The sequence below is a fragment of the Buceros rhinoceros genome, unplaced genomic scaffold (assembly GCF_000710305.1).
Source record: "Buceros rhinoceros silvestris isolate BGI_N320 unplaced genomic scaffold, ASM71030v1 scaffold6863, whole genome shotgun sequence".
Classification (NCBI taxonomy): domain Eukaryota; kingdom Metazoa; phylum Chordata; class Aves; order Bucerotiformes; family Bucerotidae; genus Buceros; species Buceros rhinoceros.
This window is the reverse complement of record NW_010402930.1, coordinates 5566-21612: the sequence shown is the minus strand read 5'-3', so window position 1 is coordinate 21612 and position 16047 is coordinate 5566. Positions and strand designations below refer to the sequence as shown.

General features: G+C 43.6%; 1 protein-coding gene across 1 annotated transcript in view; it reads right to left on the bottom strand.

The window, feature by feature from the left end:
- Positions 1-231: 231 nt before the first annotated feature.
- The window catches only part of SMYD2 (SET and MYND domain containing 2), a gene marked incomplete at its 3' end in the record, with an annotated part of 20800 nt that continues 4984 nt past the window's right edge, over positions 232-16047 (bottom strand). The window contains exons 2-9 of the mRNA XM_010132796.1: positions 14772-14882; positions 13164-13224; positions 10584-10708; positions 7326-7393; positions 5491-5593; positions 3071-3181; positions 1001-1121; positions 232-406 (exon numbers count right to left, since the gene is read on the bottom strand). Coding sequence (XP_010131098.1) covers positions 232-406; positions 1001-1121; positions 3071-3181; positions 5491-5593; positions 7326-7393; positions 10584-10708; positions 13164-13224; positions 14772-14882 — 875 coding nt within the window. The remainder of the gene's footprint in view (positions 407-1000; positions 1122-3070; positions 3182-5490; positions 5594-7325; positions 7394-10583; positions 10709-13163; positions 13225-14771; positions 14883-16047) is intronic.

The window sequence follows — 16047 nt, the reverse complement described above, 5'->3', positions numbered from 1 at the left end:
GTGGTACAACTCGAAGCAAGGATTTCAGAGTCACCTTCTGCCACGTGTTGCAGACCGCGCTTTGACAATTACAAAACCCGTCCCAGCATTCAAACATTCCTTTTCCAGCAGTGATGTCATGGGTAGCGTATTCATACAACAGGTACCGGGAGAGCGATCTCTGCCCAAACTTGTCTTAATTATCCAGATTACTGCATTAGAGCACAAAAAAAAAAAGAGTCTCCTATTTACCTGTATGGTCTAATAATTTTTTGCCCATAACACAGCGCACCTTCCCAGTCCTGCACGTAGAGACAGACACCCATGGCCTGATACATCATATGTAACATATAAACATTACTGTCTTCAAACACTGCACCCATCTTGTCCAGGCTGAGCACGCAGATCTCCAGTAATTCGCTAGGAGGTATGAAGAAGTCAAGGATCCCAACAAATAGATGGCCTCTCATTAAACAGCCGCCTGGTAATGCCAAAGAGGAATTAACCTCGTTCAGGACGGTCCTGCGAAGTCCTCTCTTCTCTCAAATGGCATCCAAGCACCTAGCTACAAGCCCAGTGCTATCGCAGAGATATTCTATGCTCAGAGATATTCTGCTCGTGAGATTATCCCCCCCCTACTCAGATGCTCTACAAAACTAACTTCAGATTTAAAAAGCAACAAAAAAGGGCAGCTTTCCGAATCTCCACCACACCAGCAACGTGTCAGAAGAGGAGGGAGTGAAATGCCCCACGCAGCAAGTACTGAATCAGATGTGAGATAGCCCGGTCTGCTTCTGGCCCAGTGAATCTTGTGGTTTTGTCTCACAATCCCACACCAACTGCAATGTTAAAACTGACCCTTGCCCCCAGGGACAACTCTTCGGACACAAAGAGGACCGAGGAAAGTTTAACTGCTAAGGGTCAGAGTGTTTCTCCTGCATATACTTCTGAAGCAATCCAGCAGGTAGATTTTCAGGTCACACACACCAAGCCAGTGGAGTCAGGGTGAGACAAAGGATATATTTGTAGTGTTTGGCTCGCCTGAATTCCTCAATCACGTTCCTGGCGTATTTGATCATGTCCCGTACCGCCTCTGCTGATGGAGGATCATCCAGCTTGCGGGTTTCCAGTTTCTCTTTATCCTGAAGGCAACACAACAGCATTATAAACGCATGTTCCAAGCCCTCAGACAAAAGTCCACTTGCTACACAGAATTAGTCTAACAAAAAGACGCAGATGGGAAATTAGGCTCTTCTAAGAACGTAAAAAACAAGGGTACAAAGTGCACCTGTAATTTTTCTCTAGAGCCTTGGCTGGGAGTCCTAGAAGCCTCTGCATCTTCCAGTTCATCTGCCATTCTCTACTTCCATGATCTTTTGAAAGATCCAAGAGTTGTTCTATTTTGCGATGAAAGCAGTTCTACAGAGGAAATTTCACTGCTTCCAAGAGATTAGGGAGCAAAACAAATTGAGTTTTAAGGCTAGAAAAGCCCAAATAATTTAGGCCTACCACCAAGTGATAGTTCAGTGGAAAATGAGGAGATATTAAATCAGAAAAAGAGCCTTCATATCGACAGGGAAAACCACATTTGCACGTATTTTGTTACTTCTGCTGGACAGCTCCATTTACTCATTACTTCACCTGATTCACCACTTCATCGAGAATCAGCTGCATCTGGAGACAAATCTTGTGCGGTTTAAGCCTCACACTGTTGCTAGATTTCTTTTTTATTATTGCATCTGCCAGCTGAGGGGGCGGTAGGTGCCTCTTTCCAGATCTGAAGGAGGCTGGGTGACAGGTGATCCCAAGAGTAGCACCTTGCTGGAAATCACAGATGAAATCCTGGTTTTGTTAATCTCAGGGGCAAAATTATCAAGGTAACTGTGGGGGAAAACACAACTATGGTATGAACAGAGTAACCACAAACAAGAATACTGGGTCTGTTTGGAAAAAATGTTACAAAAGATGACACCGTTTAAAGGAAGGAGCTGGTTGTCTGGCCAGTTTGGGAAGCAGCTCTTAAACGGAAAACCCTTGTGAAAATTGAGGGGAAGGAATACTGGGTCTGTTTGGAAAAAATGTTACAAAAGATGACACCGTTTAAAGGAAGGAGCTGGTTGTCTGGCCAGTTTGGGAAGCAGCTCTTAAACGGAAAACCCTTGTGAAAACTGGGGGGAAGGAAAAAAAAAAAAAAAACAAAAAGAGATCTGGATCTTATGGATCAGATTATGCCAGCCAGACTGGTCTTGGCTGGAATGACAGATCAGCCACACAAAGCTCCGTTCTCCTAGGACCTCCAGCACAGGAGGTCTAAATGGTTGCACAGGCAGAGTTGTTCCAGTATCTGTTGGGTTTGGATACCTACCCCTCCCCCCCACCACCTCCCACGTGCTTTTCTTCTTCAAAACAACTAACGCCGTGTTCGAAGGCACACTGGCTGGCTGTGAAGGTCTCTGACCTCTGAAGGGCACCAGGTGATGTCTAATGAACGTAACTCTGGCCTGCACATCGCAAGGGGCTGTGACCAAGACCACCCTGCCTGTGAGACCACTGACGCCATGGCAGGAAAGCCCGTTTCGCAGGGTCTGCTGGGTCTCCAAATCATCCAGCAACGTCATCCGGTGTCACCGAGAATTGACCGACTCGTCCCAACTGGGAACTGCGGCAGGACCCTATCACAGAACAGGACCCCAGAAATGCCCCAAGCAAGATTCCCTCACTGGGAGCTGGTAGAAAACACGCAGTTACAAAAAAAAAAAACCAAGCAAACAGAAATAAAAAGAGTTCTGAGCTAAATTCTTCTGGCCAGGTAGTGTAGACACAGTGTAATTATCTACTTTTAACAAAGTTTTCATCTCAGCTTTGTAGCTCGGCTTTAAATAGGCCTCTACCAGGAATCTTCCTGATGTGTCATGATGACAGTGGAAAAACTAAGTATCAGAAAGTCTCCTAGATAGGAAGAAAACCCCAATATCCCCCACCCCTATTGCCCTACTTTCCAAAATGTAACTAAACCAGACAGAATGTTACATCGAAGGACCTGGGTGGGTGCCCTGACCGTCAGAAGCGTATTTCACACTGCTTTTATTACCTTCTCTTTCGTAATGCACTCCCTGCAATCACAATTAAAGAAGTACGAGTCTCTTAACCGGTCGTTTCTGTCTTCCGTGGGATACAACAGGTCAATATAGCTGGTAAAAACCTATATGGTAAAAACAGCAGCCAGTGAAAGCAGGGTAACCACTCGTATTTATCGCTACTGGCTCTGGTATACACGGTACAACAACTACGCAGTCATGCAGCTAGCGGATCCCTGCAGCCACATCACCTGCCTGTTTCCTCAAGCCTCTCGGCAGCACCAGGAGCTGCCATTTGTGAGTGCAACCTGACACAGCAGCGTTTCCTTTCCTGTTCATTACGGAATTTCCCTCAAATATTACCCTGGCTGAAACCCAGGACAGCAAGATTCAGGTGTGGATAAGGAAACTAGCACAGAATAAATCTCAGGCTCCTGTCAGGCTACAAAGAGATACCTACTTCTCAGAAGTCAAATAATGATTTCAGGTATCCAGCCTAGGATAAATTACAGTGGCCTGGTTCTTCGGAGGCTGGAATCTCAAATTTTTCTTTCTGAAAACCTACAAAAATTGGGGCAACAGCATTCACTAGTAGCTTTAGAAACTTAGGATAAGATCTTTAGATCTCTGAAAAGAGGCCCAGTGCTCCAGTTCTAGGAGAACGAATATTTGATTTACTTTAGCAGCAATATTTTAAAGCAAAGAAAACCTGCTTTTGGACATTTTAAAGGCCACTCACACACACTATTCTTAAGTTTTCCTCTACTTCAGTGTTCTTCAGAAAAGAACCCCTGCATCTAGCTTTAATGCTCCGTTTTCAGATGAGATCTCTCAAGAAACGTGTCATATGCACAGCACAGCCGTTCACTTTGCAGACCACAGAACAGCCTAAGTTCCATTTCCTCATTTTATCGTTATTTAAAATGTTTTGGTCAGACTGTGCTTAAGGTTTCTCTCTTCTTTAAAGGGTACATGTAATTTGATAACAGCACATGTTCTCCTCACTCTGTGTGATCTCACACTCCTCTCCTCCCTGCCCTATTTTCAAAGCATGCAAAACGCAGGAATTGCATTTGCAGCGCAATCCTTTAAAATGTTGTGGCGCAATGGCTGCATTGGACCTGAAGATGGAGACACAGGCCATCAGACCACACAGAGCCCAAGCAGAACCACCAGCTCACATTTATAAAATTAAGTGTCAGGAAAGCGAATGCGCAAAAGCCATGAGGTCCTGGAGAACTGATGCAGCTTCTAAGACATAACTCAATCAAAAGGAGATGCCAAGCAAGCACGACGATCCACATTTCTACCTCTCACAGTAAGCCCTCCCCAAAAACGCGGAAAATGTCTGGGATTCCACAGCAGAATTCCGAAACCAGGATCAGTGCATTTGCGGTGACTGCCAACATCACAGACAGATCACCGCTAGTAAACAGCGTAAAAAGAAGTTGCTCACCGAGTCATCTGCCCTTGGCTCCAGCAACTAGACTCACTTTGTTCACAACGGTGAACAGCTACAGTCCACAAAAATAACCCCTCTCCTACTTCAACACGGGCATCACACACTTCAGAAAGCAGCAGGAGTTATCAAATTCAAATCTGAACTTATTTTGATCAGCACTGACCTTGCCCACTAAATGAGTGTTAACAAATGAGCCACTAAAACTCTATGCGAGCTCCATCCCCAGAGAGAACGTTCTGTTTCTTCAACCCCTGCAGGTATTTGAACATCCCCCTCAAGTCTGTTTAACAAGTTTTTTTTCAAAGGCCAAAAGCGGCTCTGCTGCTGAAGGCTCCCTGACGAGTTCATTATTTGATTAAGAAAGTTTCAAGGTAAACCCAGAGCCTTGCTCAGATTCAGATTTTTATCCATCTCTGTCCAGCTCCACTCCAGCTAAAAAACACACTCTTGTTCTGTGGCTTCCCAGCAAAGGCCGCTGAGGTGATACAATTGAGTCCCATGTCGTGGGGATGCTCTGCCCAAACAGAGTCAGAGGACTTACCGGTACCTGTTTACCTTGTTTACTCTGGCATCGATGCCAACACATTACTATTACACTGGAAACTATTCTATAGCAGTAATAATTCGCTTTGATCTTGGAATTTCAAAGCACCAGCCAAACATCAGTAAACTCAGCCTCCTTCTACAGATGGGCAAACTGAGACAGAGGCTGGCAGAGCCGCGGTGGCTGCTGCAGGTGCCCTCTCCTTGTTTTAGCACAGAGGAGGACACTGCCTCTGAGAATCACTTCAGCCCTCCAGAGCCACCCCAACTTTTTCAAAGTGACATCTTATACTTCTCTGGGAAACAAGATACCCTTCCTCCCGATTCTTAGATTGCCATCTAATCAAAATGAATCAGAAGTGAACAGCAGAACAGATCCTGCTTTTAGGATGCGTGCGCACAGAGTACGTTCAAACACAGCGCGTTTACCTCTTCTCCAGGCTCAATCTCTTTCACAGCTCTGACTTCAGCCACGGTCCCCTTGTAAGTTACAATGACATTTGGGCAACAGCTATGGTTCATCAAAGCCACACTGTAAAAGTAGAAACATAAACCTCTTCCTCCAGTACCACCAAAAGCAACAGCCAAAAAGTTCAGCACAAAACAAGTCGGTCTGAAGAACTGAGTCAGTCTGTCAGCTGTTTCATTCCGAGGCCTAACATGAAGGTAACCCTGGGAAAACCTGTCGTACTGTTATTTATTCTGTTGATACGGAGAATGGCCGTGCTAATGAATCATCCCAGTTTTTAAATCCTATTCTTGCAGCACCAGGCAAGTTGTTATTTTCCCATTCTTACAGTACCACAGGACAGCTGACAGGGTGTTCACATAGCTAAACTATCAACATCCTACTTAGGTACCTATGATGACAGATTATTTTCCTCAGAGGAAAAAGAAAGATATGCACATTTAACCTGAAGGAAACAAGCAAACACAGGAAAACTGCATTGCAACTTACGATAGGCATTAAAATTTTAGCTTGCTTCTATGCAAACATAAACAGCCTCCGTGGTTGAAGTGGGAGGGAAGAGATCTCTGTCAAAGACATGCCTTACACAAAAACTCGGGCTGCTAGAGAATAGTACTCCCCCTCACTGCCAAGCTAGGTCCAAGTGCAATGCGTTGCTCATTTGAGATAAAATGTATTAATTTTAAATCTTTGTTCCAATCTAAAATAATAATTCTCTCTTCTGCCTTCTTAGCTCGCGGGTATCACTGGATCTTGCGTGCTGGGCATTTACAAGTAAACGATGGAGTTGGACACGTTTCCAGAACATCCTGGTTTAAGCCTCTCCTCTGCCCACCAGGTCTCTGATCCTGGCATTTGTGGGCATTTCAAGGCCTTAATTTCCAACCTGAAGGTCAGGAACATGGACTTCAGACAGCCCTGCCTGGAGAAGAACAATCTGTGAAGCAAGGACTACCTACTACTGCCTGTATGCAACACTTAGCAAAATCAGGTCCTGCTTTAATTAGGCATCACTAAGGTTCAGATGACTTTGACATAGATAAGCTACCAGTAATTACACTTCACAAGGAAGTCAGCCTAAGCAGACAGTGATACTAATTTCAGTACCAGGTCTGCAAAGAACCGGAACAGAAAATAACTTCCTTTCCTACAGTATCAAGTGAGAAGGACAGATTTAAAAATGGAAAAAATGTTCCTCAGCCTTTAAGAGAGCTCTGCTCCCCCATCCACAAACTGCAGTTAACATCTGCAGTTTATTTGTAAAGCTAAGAAGCCTGTACGTATTTTTTCCCCTGCACTGTCATAGCAACATAAAGCACTGCAGTTTTTAAAACACCTGATGAGGCTGAAAGAAGTTACGAAGGGGATTTACTGTCTGTCAAGCAACAAAGGTAGAAGGGATGTTGTTCAGAGAACACCAGGTGAAGGATTATACCCAGCCAAAACAGAAAGCTGTGAATAGAGCAAGTCACCTGCAATCCTCTTCATTTCACTTTGATCATTACATGATTTTCCTGGCCAGAACCTGCCAGCCAAGTAACTGTTTCCTACCAACCTGCATATAATTCAGAGTCTAAACTTCAAAACTATTACAAGTGCAATTTTACCAAAAGTCCCAGATTTTTAACAAAAACTTTAGCAAATCACTAGCTACATTTTATTAGCTAAAGATACCTAAAACAAGATAAATTGTTTAATTAAATTCTTTCAGTGGAGATCTACTTCTATACATGTGCAAGAACCTTTGGTTGGTTTTAAACAGGGTAATTTTTTAAAATACTAAAAACCAACCTACTCAGGAAATATGGCTGATCCCAAATGGGAGAGTTCTTCATCTTCAATCGTGAAGCCATTACAGTTAACCTAAGGAAAAAAGAGAAAGAGCCTGAATCAGCTTCTGGTCAGCTAAGGGCTCCACACCCACATGTCACACTCTCATACTTCAAAGTCAAATGCAGTAATTTGCTTTACAGTTTTCTTTCTGACTCACCAGTACACAGTGGGAGCTACAGGACATTTCAAAAGGTGACATGAGGACCAAATCCCTACCCAAAGGAATGTGCAGGACACTAAAGAACTGACAGTCCAACACCTGTACCTGCTCAGGAGCCAACATCTAGCTCATTGCTCCTTGGAAGGCCAACCTAGAGAAATGGGGCTTGAAAAGAGCGCTAGAGACAAAGCAAGACCATTGCAAACACGAGACAAAGCCTGACACCAACAGGGCAAAGAGACTTCATTTGGCCGTGGCAAGTAGAGGGCCACCGCAAAACGACACACCCAAGAAGCAACGTGGGGATGAACAGCAGCAAGCGCAGCCGGGCTGGGGCAGTACAGAGCTGTGATGGAGCATACGTTATGGAGACCTGCCACAATGACATTTGTCATCAAGGGCTGCACGTATCAGCTACAGCTAAAGCACATACAAAGAAAAAGAAGGCAGTGAGAAAGACTTGAACCTAATAAAGACATAGAATAGGAGGGGACAGAAAAAGGACTGAGTATGAGAGGAAGTGTATTCCTAATTTAAACAGACACAGGATCAAAAGAGCTTGTTCACAAGTCTTTCTCACAGAATAGATTCTAGCAGGTCCTAAAACTTTCTCTCTCTTTTTATTCTTGCTAAATTCAAAGGAAACGTACAGGAATTTCGGCTTTGTTTCATGTGGGTTTTGAGACTTTAAGTGACCAAAATGCACCTCAATTAAGTACTTCATTCCGCTTTCACTGCGAGTCACATACATGCCAGCACAGACAACCCTCTCCACATTCACCAACCACGCCCTACAATCACCACAATGTTCACAGAAGTGCCACTAAAGCTCTAAAACAACTACTGTCACGTGGCCAAGCCCAGCTGAAGCTACAACGGGGACAGGAACTGACAATCAAGTACAGTGTAAGCATTTGTTCTGGAAGGATAAGAGTCGACAACAAATGCTACCAAAACCTATATGCCCCAAACGCTGGAATGCACCTCAGACCGGAGTTTAGAAATACACAAATATTTCCCAAAGCCACTCCTTGGGTGTAAACTGTTCAGGATTAGTTCACAATTAAGGAAAGCGGCCTGTTTCTCTGATTCACTCACCAGTATCTTTGCCATCTGCTCTTGATCTTTATCCCGCTATTTTTAGCAAGGTGGCACTCAAAGGCTCCCTGTCTCTCTAGACGAGCATACCTGAACCAAAATCAAAATGTAATTGCTGAATACAAAAAACGATAGAAGGGAAAAATTGTATCAACAGCAAGTAAGAACTGAAGGCTACAAAGGCTGCCATGAGAACAGCTTGATGGTTCTGAATCACAGGGAAATATTTAAAAATACGTAGCGAGTTATCATCAACTCCCCTCCACTTAAGCCAGAGACAGCCCACATCTTGAATGGATCATACCAGAAACGACACCGGTTTCAACAGATGAATGCATGATCAAATAAGGCAACGTGGAGGGAGTAGAGACTGCAGTGAAAAAACTAGAGCTTGAGTTTGTTCCCAGTGGAGGAAAAGGGAACATGCAAAGGCAGGCACAAAATTATGCAAGGTCTTCAAGGAAAGGATGAGACGCTGGAACTTCAGTTTGCAGAGTACAAGGTGATATTGAGGAGGAAGAGCACGAGTCTTGAAACCTCTGTTTCACATCAAATACAAGACATGCTTCCCGTTCTTTTGGAAGGATTTATATTGGAGCTAAAACTTCAGAAGGTTGTGTAAAACACTTCTGAGGAGCATCTGGATGACCTTTGGAAATTTTAGTTCAAAAAATTGTCATGTCCACAGTGGCAGATAGTTGCCTGTTGAACAGGGTAAGCTTAAGGTGACACCTAAGTTTGACACGGGATATCTAGAGAGAAGACTGGATAGAACATCAGATCTAAGAGTCAAGACTTCATGATGCTTTAACTGACTTCTGTGATCTGGGTGGAGCTGGTCCAGGACACTCAAAGTGAAAGCTTTTTTGATGAAGCAGAAGTCATTATAGACAAAACAATGTAATCTTTGGGAATTCTGGCTACATTCTAACAAAAACATTCAGAAACACAAGAAAATGGATGTACTAATGTCTTTAAAGTATCCCTGTGACAAATATAAATTGTGAAGTCTTCAAAACTGAAAACTTTTCACTGAACCGAAATGCACGATTAGAAACACCACAACGGATGACGAGCAGATGTCAAGTGTGCTGAAGAATCATGCCCTACACAATAAAGTATTAAGGAAACAGTAACAGTGCCTCCTCGTTGGTAGACGCCGAGCTCTACCAACCAGGGTATTGCCAGCTCAGCTTTCATCGCAGCAGTCAACATTTGTCCCCATCTCAAAAACACTCAGCTTTTTACTCAGACATTCAAGTTTAAATCGATCTTATTTTGAAGTACAGGAGGACAAAGAAGAAAATGGATCTTTCAGTATTCCACTGGTGTGTTATTCCATCCACTGCAATACATTCAATTCAGATGCATATGAAAAGCAGGTGAGAAAGAGAGGTGACATATTTCAGAAGCTACCTAACAAGACAACCTGCCTTTTCTTCATCTCTCTAGATGACCAAACTACCTGACTGCATTTAAAAGCCACACACCGTAAAGTTTCGTATTTCAGTTCAGATAAAAGTTTCAGAATTCTCTTTCTGTTTCTCTGAAGTTTAGTCCCTGTGAAGGTCAAACACAATGACGACCTGACCAGCAAGGTTTTCCACAAGTCTGAAGCCCGAATGAAGGATTTTGCCTCTGCAGGGTCTCGCTTCCACGTGAGTCCAACAATAGCTGTGCTATGCTTGGCCCACAAGAAGCCTAACTTTGACAAGGTCCAATATAGGCTGTTTCCCCTTCAGTGTTTGAGAAGCAGACAAGAATCTCTCCCCTTGCCACCGAAATGCAGCATGTCCAACCACTTCTGCTCAAGGAAGCGATCTTCTCCATCAAGCACACTCAGATCTCCCCAAGATAAGCTGAGAGCTACCATTTCCATTGCTGTTAAGGTTTTCCCCCTTTCGCAAAGGCTAAGCTCCTCAGCACCACCCACTTGAGTGGGCTGTGTTCTAGCCAACTTACTTGTGCAAAGAGAACTACAAGGGCAGCATTGTCAGGGTACTCCAAGTGCTTTGAGTAAAAGTGATGAAGAGCGGCAATGTCGTTCTGAATCAGCTCTCTCTTTTCATTGTCTAGTTTGTCAAGGTCTGTGGACAAAGAATACATTCCATTTCAGTGACAGGAACACTCCCCTGTGAACTGCAGCTAGACTTAGGTTAGAACAGGCCCAGACTTAAGCAGAATCCCCCCAAGGAATAGCTACTTGGAAATACTGCAAGAAGTGTCTGCTCTTCCATAAATGTAATCCTGTTTCTGCCAAAGCCATATGCGCTACAAGAACATGCAGGATTGAGAAGTGTTTTCTGACATCTCTGCATTAGCAGGTAATAGGACACAAATTTCCCTTTCTTGAGAAAAGGGTTACAGTGTTCAAAGTGTGTTTGTTAGCGCTAGCAAAACAGATCAGCTAACCCTGGCCTTCCAGAAGCCTATCAACTGTGGGGAGCTACCCTCAGCTATCACAGCCTTATGAGCTGCCTGGTCCCACCTAGTGTGGTACGACGTCGCACTTAACATCCCACTACTGAAACATCCTTATACAGACCTAACCCAGCCCTGTCTCCCACTAAGAAAGGCTGCTTATCCCTGCTTTTAAAAGACTTGGTCTGTCCCAGCACAGAGGCCCTATTTGTGGCCACATGCGATAGGAACCTACCAAAGGCTGACACCAACACTGGGGATAGTCACCAGGGGTTCCCTCTGCAGCAAGAGGAGGATAACTGGGTGCCCAGGAGCGCAATCCATCTGACCTACTGCAGGTAACAAACAGGAATGCTCATGTCTCCATGGGCTAGGAGCTGACCACCAACAGAGACTTCTCTAACCTGCAGATATCTGAGGACAGGAGGAGGCAACAGGAACATCAGTGGAAGTGTCCCGCCACACACACCAAGTGTGTTCCCTTGTGGGTTTGTTCAGAGGTTTACCCTCAGACCCAGCACAAGTCCTAGCCAAAGCTGTGGCTACTGAACCTTCTCCTGCCTAATCCATGCAGAGCAAGCTAGATCATCAACCTGGTCCCTTCTCTCTCTCCTCAAGAGCAGAGCATTGGAAAGTTTTTCCTAATCCTCTCTCTCACAGTGGCAGTGTCATCAGCCCACTCCTGGTCTAACAGAGCCAGCAGCTCATCAATTTCCCCTCTCCAACTCAAACTAACAGTAAAGAGAAAAACACACAGGAAGAGAAAAGGCTGCACAATGGTGGAAGGAGTAGGAAATTATTTGTAAAAGCAAATGTGAATGACAGAAGAGTCACCAAAAAATACTGAGGAAAATGAAATGGGACAATTTCATGAGAGTTTGGGCCAAAATTAAATAAGAAATTTTGAGCTTCCAACTGATAACTAGGTGCCTCTTTGTCTCCTGTGCAGGGTCTTGCACAGCATAAGGCAACTGCTGAACACTGCAAAGGTGTGCTAAGAGATGAGGAGAGTCACGAGGCAGAAGGAACATGGGCTCCTTCTAAGAAAACCCAAAACAAAACAAGGGCTCCTAGAGGACAGGGGGACAGTGCAACAAAAAAAAAAAAAAAACCCAGAACATTTCAGCCTTTTAGCTCCTGAATTAATAGATTATTGAAGACAAGCTGCAATGCGGAAGAATATACAGAGATTTCTTCAGCAGTTACCCACCCTCCTCATCCTCAGTCCTACTAACCTATCTGAAATAATTATCCTTGCCTTAGACAAAGCCAAATGTTGGCACTTTTTCCCTCTTAATTCCTCAGCTGTCCCAAGAACTGTCAGAGAGGCTTTTGTTCAGGAACCAAGTAAAACTGCAATCTTGCTGTGCTTGGTTACTCTGCTACCTCAAAGTCCTAGCAATGATTGCATTTATTCAGCATTTTATACGGGGTTTTGGAAGCCAATACAAACCTATTGTCTCCCTGTATATTACCCCCAGCACCAAGAAAGAGAAACAACAGACCAGCGAAAACTATGCCAGGATGGTTACTAGTCCCTAGTTACTCAATCTCTAACTCTGCCTCACAGGACATAAACAGTAGCCTTCCAGTTAAAAGCAAGCCATTGCCTCATATCCTTCCTTGGATTATTTTGGACCACTTAGGACCCAGAATTTCAACACAATCACATATAACATGTCAGATTTGACTGGCAGTGACAGATACTGAAGCACAGTCCAGAGGGTTTTGCAATTAGCCCCTTAGTCACTGTCACCATCAAGCAACTGTGCTGCCTCTGATTTTATGCCTCCTGGTAACAAATACCAGCTATTTTCATTTTACAACATTACAATTCTCAAAAGGCACTAGAGTACCAGAAAAGCCATGAGATGGATGTATGCTACGTAATTAATTCTGTCTAGGTTTTCAACCTTGTTTCACAGCCCCCAGAAGCAACCAAGAAAAAAAGAAAGGAAGAGCACTGCACTTTCAAAGCATGAGGAACAATTCCCTTTGTTTACTCCCATCCTCCAACAGGAGTGGGATGCTCTGGAAGGTTTTGACAGAGGAGGGGTAGGGGGAAGCAAATCATGAACATAGATAACTGCCCCTGTTTACCTGCAAGCCTTTTTTACTTACGTGATTCAAACTCTTTTACAGCAAGCAGCTTCTCCGACTGTGTTCTTTCAGGGTGAGTTTTCTAGCAATACGGGGAAAAAAACAACAAGGAAATATTTTAATGTTTTAAATTGGCAGTTTTGCCTCCTGAGAACTTCTACCTGTAAAACAAACCCAAATCCACACTGTATGGAATTTACAGAAGTTCAGGAACAGCAATGAGTTAAATTGACTGCCCTTAGTAAAGCCATAGGAATATTCTCTCTGCACCAAATTAGGCAGCCAAAGATTAACTCCTATCAAATTTATATACATAAATTGAGCAGTATTTTAAATATGTCATTTGCTTTGTTCTAGACACCCAGAAAGCTGCTAACAATAGCAAGCAGGCAGGAGACAGGCTTCGCTTTGAGGAAAGTGAATAAACTGACTGTTGACAGAGTTCAAAAGCAATGCTCCATTGTTGGCCTAAGGCCACTTCTTTGTAATCTTGGCCATTAAATATGGCTTTGCAGGTGGCCCAGCAGCTGAGGTTCAGGGACTATGGTTTGCATATTTAGCTTTTATATGACATATAGGGTTCTCCCCCCTCCCTGTAAGCAATAAAAGCACAAATTTATTCCAATGACTTTTTGTCATTAAACATTCGAGTTTGTTTGTGGATCTCCACTAAACCATGCTGTAATTAAGTCGCACACACATACATTCACACACAGCAAGTATGCGGCTACCTCCCCAGCAGGCCACCAAAATCCTCACTACACACAGTATCCAGGTTGCCCTTGTCACATAAGCAGACCTCAATCACACAAAGATGCTTCAAAGAGAATTTGTTTTTGAGGAGAGAACTTAGGGCGCTACAAAGACACATAGTGTAATAACCTTGAACCTCAGGAATCCCATCCCCTCCCTGTAAGCACTTGTGTTATCCTCTGTATCCATATAGTCTGGGAACACTGAAAGAGAGGTTGACATTGCCATCTTATTTCCTCACTACAATACTCTTTTTCTCCAAAGACATCTGTTTTTCACCAGTTAACTCCAGTAATGGTAAGCGTTTATACCTGAATACCTCGGAGGTGTTCTTGACTCATAAATGTACCAGGAGTTAGATAATACACAATGCTACACAGATAGAGCTGAAAAATAGTACAACGGGCAGCTGGTTCAAGAAGACATCAGAGCCTGCAGACAGGGAACACCAGGAGCATTCCCCAGAAGCTACCCACATATACCAGGTCTCATTCCTTCTTCTCTTCACCAGCGTGGCCTTGGTGCTAGCCCAGCCATGTAACCAAGAGCTCCAACCTACCAGATACACCACGCATATTGTGAAACTATCAGTAAACTTTTCCAGACTCTTCAACTGTACCTTGGCAAGAGGTTACAGCTGCACAGCTTAAAACCTCACCAGCATTTTGCCGCCTTTCCCCAAAAGTCTCCAGCTGGACCACGGTATCCCTGATGCTGCTGCGGTGGTCAGTTCATGCTCATGAACTGTATTACACCCCTCTGTACACAAGATACCAGTACGTATGTGCTTTGCAGGGACAGTTACTGTCGGTCATTCTATTTTCCTGCCTTCCCTGGCACCCAGAGTAGGAACATCCCAAGCTAGCCTCCGCTCACCTGTTTGGCAAGGATCCTCGCCGTTAGCCTCACGGTCTCCGAGGGATTCCAGTTCTCCCCAAAAGCGCACATGGCAGAACACTCCAGCTTGTGCATTGGCCAGTCTTCTTTCTGAAAACGTAGAGTAATGTTTTTAAAAAATAAGCCATGAAGGTAAAGAGGATGCAGTAAGTCCTGCCAGATCCTAGAGGTCAAGTGAAATGTGTTTCCTTTAAAAAAATAAGATGACGCTCACTAAATCCGAACAAAAGCTTGAGTCACATTTAAGGGGTACAGTTATCCTGCTTTTTTCAAACAAATTCACAAGGGATGAATTAAGGTCAGAACATCTTCATTTATTCAATGGAAAAAAAAGAATTAAATGACAAAGAAGCAAACAGACAACGTGATTTATAAATCACCAGTTCTTATTGTTCGGATCAAGCACGTGAGGACAGAGTAGGTCTGAGCTTGATGGCTTTATTGGGTTCATTTCCATTTAATACCTTGGCCCCTCATTATGAGACGACCCTGGTATAATCAGGAGTAATGCATCTGAAGTCAATGGATTCACAATGACTGTAAGAATCGCTATATGTAAGGTCAAAACCAGTCCCGCTGAATAGAAATCATCAGTTTTTCCTTAGGTGTTGTAGAACAAGAGTACAAAGCAATGAAAACACACGAATAAAGACAAACACATTTAGTTAAGAAGGTATAGCGTATTCCTAGCTCAACATACAATGCCACTTGGAGCGATGGCACAAGCCACTGGCTTTTGCACTCTACAGATTTCCTCCAAACCAACAGAACCTTTCAAAGACAAGCAGAGAATCACAGATTAACGTTGTGCACTGGCACACAGAGCCTGGTACGGGCTGTCCTCAGACTGCATCATATTTCACTTTATTTATTCAAACGTGGAATTATTCTTGTTTCTATATTCATGCAATGCATGGTTATTTATTTCTGTATCTTATCCCAGACACACAGTTATAGCACTGTGTTAGAACACTATAGCATTCTGCCTGTACAGGGATCACTGAGTTTGGTTTTCAGACCAGAGGTAAAACAGTGAAAAATGACAGCAGAGGAAAGAAATCACAATAAAACTCACAACTTTATAATCGATTCAAAGTGAAAACTTGAACTTTTTGCAGCCTCCAGAAAATTAATTTTCTTTACTGTGATTCAACCAGTATCACAGACCTTGTATTAGTCCACACCTAAAAAAAAATCAGTAATTAAAAAAAAATCAATATAGTCCATCAGAGTGACTGAGTGGCAGGAACAGTAG